Source organism: Otolemur garnettii, unplaced genomic scaffold, assembly GCF_000181295.1.
Source record: "Otolemur garnettii isolate 467f Iridium unplaced genomic scaffold, OtoGar3 scaffold00003, whole genome shotgun sequence".
NCBI lineage: Eukaryota > Metazoa > Chordata > Mammalia > Primates > Galagidae > Otolemur > Otolemur garnettii.
In genome coordinates, this window is record NW_003852398.1 from 29,165,591 (window position 1) to 29,174,586 (window position 8,996).

Below are 8,996 nucleotides of genomic sequence, written 5' to 3' on the forward strand. Positions count from 1 at the left end.
AAACCGAGAAAAGGTACAGTAAAAATACTGTATTATGCTTTTATGGCACCGCTGTCATATTTGCAGCCCATCACTGACCAAAATATCTTTATGACGCATGACTGTATTATCCTCTATTAAAATAAAACTGTATTTCCATGGCTCAGAACTAAAACGAAAGTAAAACCATATTGCCTACTTGCTCTCACTTCCCCATATAAATTAGGAGATGTTATGTGTCTACTTTTTATAGGTAGTGTGAGAGTTGGTAGATGAAAATTGGTAGAAAATATGCCTGGCTTCCTATACTCTTCCTTCTATAGTCTTTTCAATGAAAACCCAAATCTCCCCTTGTGCCACTCTGGTCCTGCTTCTTCCCTTGCCACGTGGTCGTGTCTGCTTCACATGGAGCTGCCCTCTGTCCTCTGCAGTCTTATCTGTGGCTGCCCGCCTCCCCCTTGCTTTAGTTGTGTGCCACGAGAGCTGGCTGAGTAAGCAGTTCAAACTGCCAATCAAAAATGTGAATCGAGTCCTCCCGACTGCTCTGTTAAGTCTGAGAGATGCGACACGGCTGAGCAAGGCAATGCGATCTAGGCCCCCACTGAGCTTATATTACAGCAGTGAGGCAAACATTAAATCACTATTTTAAAAGTAATTATGCAGTTAATTAAATTAAAAGAGGGCATTGCTGTGAAAGTAAATTTCAGGCCATAGTGGGGCAGATGAGAGGGCAGAGCCCACTTGTTGGCTGGCAACTTGTCTTTCAACCTCAGCTCAAATGTCAGGTTCTCCAAGAAGCCCTATCTGACCATTTGAGCAATGCAGTCACTTTCTACCCCATGTCCCATTTTATTTTCTTCATTCTACTTTTCACCATCTGAAATAATTTTTTTTTTTTTTTTGAGACAGAGTCTCACTATGTCACCCTGGGTAGAGTGCTGTGGCTGTGGCATTATAGCTTACAGCAACCTCCAACTCTTGGGCTTAAGCAATTCTCTTGCCTCAGCCTCCCAAGTAGCTGGGACTACAGACACCTGCCATAACACCTGGCTATTTGTTGTTGTTGCAGTTGCCATTGTTGCTTTAGCTGGCCTAGGCTGAGTTCGAACCCACCAGCCTCAGTGTATGTGGCTGGTGCTGTTACCACTGTGCTACTGGCACGGAGCCCATCTGAAATAATCTTGTTGGTATAACATTTAGTTATGGATTGTCCAGGTCCTTCTTCAAGAATATAAATTTACTGAGCTAAACTTCAGTTTATATTTACTGCTGGATCTCCACCACCTAGAAGAGCACCTAGCATTTACTAGGTGCTAAAAAGGTCAAATCGTATCAATGAATGGATGAATGACTTAACCACAAAGACGGTCCTCATTCTTCCAGATCAGAACCTACTCAGCCTTGAGTCTCACACATAGGCTAGAGAGTGTAGGAAGTGTGGTAGGAATTGTCAGAATCTCTTTATTCAGTTCAAGTTGATTCAACCCAGCACATACTTATTGAAATATGTTCCAGGCTGAAAACCTTGAACTCAGGATTCAGCTGTAAAAGGTCAAATTTCTACCCTTTTGCAACTTAGTGTCTGGCCAGGGTGTCAGACACTAAATAGCAATTATGACAGTAATAGAATACCGTATTCATCCTGCCAGGCATTTTCTAAGCACTCTACTGAAATACTTCACTTACTTCTCACCACAGCCACATGTTAGAGATGAGTATTATACCAAGAGAAGGGAGCAGGTATTTTATGTGTCCTATTTACTATTGATTCCTTAGCACCATGCGCAGTGCCGGACATAAGTAGATGCTCAATAACTATGTTTGATAATGAATGAGTGTTTTAAAGAGGGAGGATAGTATTTGGAAGACTGTGGCAGGGGGATTTGACCTAATCTGAATCCTTAAGAAACCGCTCCTTGGAAATGTGGCATTTTATTTATGATTTGAAGAATGAATAGGAGTTTGATTTTTGTTTGTTTGTTTGTTTTGCCTTGAGAGTGAAAACCTGGGCAGGTTTATCCTGGTTGATTTTTTTTTTTTTTGCAGTTTTGGCTGGGGCCGGGCTTGAACCCACCCCTCCTGGTATATGGGGCTGGCGCCCTCTTTGAGCCACAGGCACCACCCCACCTGGTTGATCTTAAATAAGTGATTTCTCCCCACCCCAGGATTTAGTTCCTTTCTTGGGAAAGTGAAAAACTAATGATGAAGCTTCCCCCAAAGAAAACTGTAAAAAACTGGTTAAAAGATAATTATCAAGGGAACTTTCCCATAAAACTTGGGCTTCCGTGAGACTATGCAACAGGCTGAGGACCCATGCGGACAGGCAGCTGGGAGGACCCAAGTCCATTGGCCCCAAGTAGGGGCTCTGGTTGAATTTGGAAGGGCAGAAGTGATTACTCCTTGTCTCCCAGAAGGTTGGTCTAAGCCAGCGTCCTCAAACTACGGCCCACAGGCCACATGCGGCCCGCCGAGGACATTTATCCAGCCCGCTGGGTGTTTTTGCCACCACTGCCTGTCTTGCTTAGCAGCTGACTTGTCCCGGGCCCTGCAGTCCGGCCCTCCAACGGTCTGAGGGACAGTGAACTGACCCCCTATTTAAAAAGTTTACGGACCCCTGAAAGAAAAACTTGGAGCAGCTTAATCTAGAGCACAGCACTCAGGAAACTCCCAATTAATTGCTTTCTAAAAAATTTTTGTCATTTGATGTTAGAACATGACATGTGGAAATCATCTGGGGGTGGGGGTGAGGGGAATTTCTTATCTCCAGACTCTGCTCTGCCAGACTCCAGGGACCTTCTCACATGGCACCTAAAATGGGTCACCTTTATCTTTCCTTCCTCCCAGGCTTCTGGTTTCCCTTTCACAGCTGTCTTTCTGCCCTTGGGCCCGCCTTCCAGGCAGGCACCTCTGCCATTGCCTGGCTTACAGCATCTCCTCTCCGTTCAGCTTCTCTCCTGGTGACCCTGCTCTTATCTGTGATGGCACTAGGTGTACCAGAGACTAATTCCACTCATGGAGTTAATGACTGCTAATTCTTCATTTGCTTTGCCTCCCAGTAAGATAATTGCCTTCTAACGGGAGCTTTTTGTAAATAATGCTTAATGCAAAAATGCAAGTCTCTTCACATCGATCTTTTGGGGACTTAGGATACCAAAGAATCTTTTCAGACTCTCTTCCAGCTGTCATAGCCCCTATGAAGCTGAATGAAAATAGTTCATTAGTCTCTCTCTCTCTTTTTTTTTTTTTTGAGACACTCACTCTGTTGCCCAGGCTAAAGTGCCATGGCATAAGCCTCAATCACTGCGACCTTGAACTCCTGAGTTCAAGTGATCCTCCTGCCTCAGCCTCCCAAGTAGCTGGGACTACAGGATCCCATCACAATTCCCAGCTAATTTTTCTATCTCTACTCAAGAGCAAGCATGCTCTTGCTTAGGCTGGTTTCAAACTCCTGAGTTCAAGGGATCCTCCCACCTCAGCCTCCCAGAATGCTAAGATTACAGGTGTGAGCTGCCACACCCACCTAGTCTCTCTTTCTCGCTCTCTATTTTTTTTCCCCCAGACAGAATATGCACTCCTTTAGAGCATGGATAAGATCATATGTCCTCAGCCTAATGTCCAATATATCATCAGGGTGGCAACAAATTATTGGATAAAAATGGTGAGGTACATGATTTAGGATAAGGGGATTTGGAAAACTTTCTGTTACCCAGACCTGTCAAGCCAAAGTATGAAATGAAACCACTTAATCTAAAGGTTCTCAAACTTTAAAGAATGAATCACCTTGTGACCCCCAGAGTATCTGGGGGCTCTGAATTCTCAGATTCCAGAGAATCTGAATCAGCTGGCTTAGGGATTGTGAATTCTGTATAAGCTCATCTGGTGATTCCAGTAGAAATGCTGGATCTCCTTTGGAGACATTTTTACATCCTCTCAGCTTGTTTTCTCTTCTGTAAAATGGGGCTGTTGAGAAAATGGCAGGCAAGTTGCCTGCATCAGATGAAACTATCCGAGGAGATTTTAAATTGATGCTTTCTGCCTCTTGCCTATTATAATTCAGAGCCAGCTGTTTTAAATTTGGACTCGGGGAAATGTTTTCAATTGAGATTAAGAGGTACTGGTTGGTTTGGAGGGGCCTGTTTGGTACTCAGGTACTACCTCCGTGAGTCTTTTTGCTTCTAGTGGAGGAGGCAGTTTTTCATTTGTTCTGTTCCATTTTTGCTTAGTTCTTTGACGTCCTCTTCATTGACTGGCTACCTACTGATGACTCAGAAGGTACACATATTAGCTAAGTGTCCACTATTTATCTAAGACTGAAATGCACGATTAAAGTTGAAGCATTTCTAGTCACAATTTCCATAATGCCTTTGTTTGAATGATCTATTCTTCCCTGGATAGGCTTAATCTACTTCATGTTGTGAAAGACCTTCACAAAAAACTATTTTGAAGATATCTCCCAGAAGCTTCCCCTGTGTACATTGATACATCATCTAATCATCCATTAATTAATATTTACCACCTACTTTGTGCCAGGCATTGGGCTAGGCACTAGGAATACACAAAGGAATATGACATTGCTCTCTCCCTCAAGAAGTTTGTGATTTCATTTGTTTAGATAAGATGGGTAAGTAACATAAAATATAAATAAAATAAAAGCAATAATATACTGTGATTAAGGGCTGACACCACTGTGATCGATAACAATCATTAAACTTAGAAAGTACTTACAATGCACTAGACACTGTATGAAACCCTTTACAGGAACCATTTATTTTGCCCTCAAGAATTTTGTTTGAGATTCTGTCTTTATCTTCATTAGACATATAATGAGACTGAGAGATGTTAAGTAAGTTGCCCAAGGTCACACAGTAAGTCAATGTTAAAGACAGGACTGGACCCTATGTGTCTAACTGCGGTCACACTTCAGCTGCCATGGGTTGCTGTATGTATGGCCACAGAATCTCAAGAAGGCCAACAACAACAGGAATATCAGTGGTTTGTCAAATGCCTACAATATGCCAGATATTTCATGGTTATTGGCTCTTTCAAGATACATGAAGAAAACCTTGTTTCTCCATCTATTAAACACATTTTAAACAAATTTTATAGGCGGAGAAACTGAGGCTCACAGGTGTTAAAGTTTTGCTCATGTCTTTCCAACCAGTAAGTGAATTCACTTGTATTCAAACTTTCTGTCTTCAGATTGAGCCCAAAGCCCACACTCCTTCCACTCTGCCTCACTGGTGACCTGAGGTCCGATGTGAAGTATGTCTTGGGAAGACCCTTCGGGATACGCTCTTCTGTCATGAGTTGGCGCTTACCCCCATGAACAGACCAGACCACCTGGACACTGCCTAACAGCCCCTTACCTGGGATGGCCTTATCATGCTGAGTCCCTGGGTCGAAGGTGGTATACGATTACCTGGGACTCAGTGGGCTGGCCCTGCCAGCAGTTTGTCATCATGTCACAATAGTCCCAAAGTCAGGAAAGTGGCATATTGATGGAAGATCTGGTTTACATCACCACGGCCCTGCCTGGCAATACAATTACTTAGTGTCTGCTCAATGCTCGGCAGACCAGCACCTTTCTCCAACACTAAAATCAAACATTTTTGTGGAAAGAAGACAGCCTATAAAGGCTTAAGAATTATTCCATCAGATTTTCAAGTCACATTTTTTTTTATTTTAGATTGTATTTTTAAAAATCCCTCTCAGAAGAATATCGGGCTTCTTTTACAGACATTTAAATTACTTCTTTGTGCCTCTGAATGCCCCACATTTGCCTCTCTCCCCATATCATACACAATAGTGTCTTTGACAGAACGTACTAACCCCAAACCGAAGCCCCGTGCTTGCTCCCCTTCCAGTGACAAGGCTTCCAACGTCACTATCTGTCACGGGGCAGAACCAAACTATTCCCTGAGCCCAAACTACTTGTATTTGGTGACCGGTCATGTCCTTTAATAATATCTCTCTCTCTCTCTCCCTCCCTCTCTCTCTCTCTCATGTGAAATCTCAGTGAGAGTTTTGGTAAAGTTGTGTAATCCTTGGATCAACTTACTTTTTCCATGTTTTGTATGCCATTGGGGTACCTGGGCCGGTAAAGGGGCAGTTCCTTTGAGTTTAGCCTCTATTCTTGCCCTATGGCTTTATATTTGGAGTGTGGACAACTCAAAACTAAGTTACCGCTTCACTGTTAGGGCTGGTAAGGGAAAAAAATGCCGTCATGGAGCACAGAATCTGTCTGTGTTAGTCCTCTGTCACCAACCGCTCAGCCCAGCTTTTGGCTTCACCTAAATGATAAATGGTCCTATTGTTTGGGCTTTCGTATTAAAAAAAATAGCACTAAATCTAGATGGAGCAAGGACAGAGACCCACTTCATTGCACTGTACTTTAATATTCCTGAGATCCACGGCGTTACGGGTGGCTCCTTTTCACAGCCGTCTCTCTCCAGGGCGGAACACTATGCTGTCTTTGTTTCATCTGATCTTTGAGCTAAATAAGAGATGGTCACTTATCCTCAGTACTCCCATATCCTGCTGGATTTCTCTTGCTAAAAGAGAAACTGACCACATGGGAAAAGGTAGAGGTTTCAGGCAGAGCATTTCAGCGTGTGTTTACAGGCAGAACTGACTTACTCAGCAAATCCTGCTCAGAGGAGCTTCAGCCAATGAAGAGGCTATATCCCGGCTTGCTTGGGGGCTTCTGAGTTTGAGCTGCATGCAGAAATGTAAGGCAGTGCTTCCTGGCGCTGATGGCAAAATGGGACCCATCTCCAGTTATTCCTCGGGCTCCCCAGCTTTGCAGATCTGGGAGAGAACCTACATAAACATATTGGTGATGTAGCCAGCTTGAAGGGCCGAGAGAATCCTGATGGATTCAGGAGATTGGTTTTTTATTTAGATTTTTATTTTTTATTTGGAAGATGAAATGCTTCTCTCGTTACCTGCCTTACATCTTCAGACCTCCGAACACCATCCTTTCTTCCAGCTGCCACACAGAAGGTACAGACCAGAGAGGGAGAGTGTCTGGGTGGGTGGGAAAGTGGGCTGGCGTCTGACTTCCCACAGGTTCTGCTGATGCTGCTTTCTGTAGCTACTACATGACTGCCGTTCCTGGCAAAAGCTTGTAGCTGACAGACTTAGATCTGCTTTTAAAATCACTCTGTCTTGTACAAGGAAAAGGAAGTGTTTTCCGAAGAGCGTGATAATGTTGTACAGGTAATCTCAAAGCTGACACAGCTGATTAGGAAATAATTCAGAAACGTTTTGCCAATTTCCCTTGTTTTCATTTGACATGCAAACAAGTCATTGGAACTAACGTTCAGAAAACACAAATTTCAGGAGGTGCTGCCACGTACATCTAGCCGAGCTCTCTGTTTTGTCACTGTCTGTTTAATAACTTGGTGCATGCCCAAGAAAGCAATTAGCAACATAGAATCAGCTCGGTGCATCACTGTGAAGTGTTGATCCTTGGATTGGTTCACTTGCAGTCTGTACTTGGGTTACAGGGCAGTAAGAACGCAGCTGAGTTTCAGCGCTTGCAGGAAATGTGGTTTGGGAGGGTCCTGAGTTAATGCTTTAAAGAGCAGGTGAGCTGAAGCTAGATACGTTTCCCAGTTCCTGTGTGGTAGGGGGATCTCCTCTGCTGTGTGTTCTAGCCTAACGTGACATGCATCCCCATGTGTGTGCCTTGTAAACATTCTGGTAGTTCCCCTTCAACTAAGTGCTGCAGGAGTCAACATGCCTGTAGTCAGAAGCTGGGTATGCACCTTTTATATAGGATTTGCCTGTTTCTTTAGATTTGCTATGTCCTAGAAAAAGAGAGATTTCAAGAAAAGCAACTGGCTGGACGTTCTGCAGCCGTAAGGATTGTCCTGCAAATAGCACTTGATTGAAGTGAGGCTGAGGGTGGTGGACGCCACCTGGGGTCCAGCCACACTCCGCTGAGAGTGAGCTGGTGACCAGCCTGTTCCGAAAACCCACACTTGTCTCTTATCCTCAGAGTGCGAGCCCGGGATTAGGGAGCTGTGTAAATAGAATGAGAAGCATACATTATACTCTAAGATGATTCTCCGTGCCCCCAGAAAACGGCAGTAGACTTTTGGGATCCCCCTCAAATTGAGGCTGAGGATGGTATTTTTTCATAGACATTGATACGTCATAGATATTTTACAGCTATATATTTCCCTTGAAAATTCATTTCGTGGCTGAAGGAAATGGCCCATTGAAAAATCTTTTTTTGCCACAGAGAGAATCCTAGTAAGTATTTGTGTGTATTGACGGAAGGCTGGAAGGGTGGCATAGACTGAAGTCTCCAGGAGAACTTCCCAAACACCAACAACCCAAACCTATGTTTTGGAAGCTGCCCAGCTACTTTTGTACTGCTTGGGACCTCTGCCCTCTCCCCTCAGCTTGGACTTTGAGAATCTAAACGGTTGGTTCCATTCATTGCTGTTCTGTATATTAATCAAACTAGATACCCTATACCAGATACACAAAAACAGCATTACAGTGAGAACTTTTAAAACTGTTTTTTGCAATCAAATGTAACTGATTTATTCTAGCAAATTAAAAAGAACAAATATTTTTCTTAGGTCAACACACTTTCTGGTCCACTCATTATCATCATGTTTAGGAGCTGGGGGTGGGGAGCCATGTATGTAAATTGTTTATAAACCTGATAAAGCCAAGGGGGTTATTAGCAGCTGTCAAACATTAATATCATGAAGGGGGCCCTAGGGCATAATGGGCAAGGCATGAGTAGCTACCTAGCAAGCACTCCAAGTCACTTACCTGCTCCATAACCAAACTTACTTAGAACGTGGAAATAGAAAGACCTACTTCTATGGATATGGAGAATTAAATGTGATAATTAAATAAATTAAGTTCTCCCTGAAGTTCAGCACATGCTAAGTGCTCTCTGTTTGTGAGGCCCTTGCCCACACGTTTTCTTGCTTTTCTACATTTTCTTTATTGTGCTGTCTTAAGCAAGGGGTGCCTCCCTCACTGTGGCACCC

At 43.5% G+C, this 8,996-nt stretch overlaps 1 protein-coding gene across 5 annotated transcripts in view; it reads left to right on the forward strand.

Moving 5' to 3' along the window:
* PPP2R2B (protein phosphatase 2 regulatory subunit Bbeta) overlaps positions 1 to 8,996 on the forward strand; it is a 495,801-nt gene that overhangs the window by 20,860 nt on the left and 465,945 nt on the right. For 2 of the 5 annotated variants that reach the window (XM_003782071.2, XM_003782067.2), the window contains exon 1: positions 6,509 to 6,981. The exons of the other annotated variants lie outside the window; for them this stretch is intronic. In XM_003782071.2, coding sequence (XP_003782119.1) covers positions 6,903 to 6,981 — 79 coding nt within the window. In that variant the 5' untranslated portion in view covers positions 6,509 to 6,902. Of the gene's footprint in view, positions 1 to 6,508; positions 6,982 to 8,996 lie in introns of those variants that run through there. 5 annotated transcript variants of the gene reach the window in all.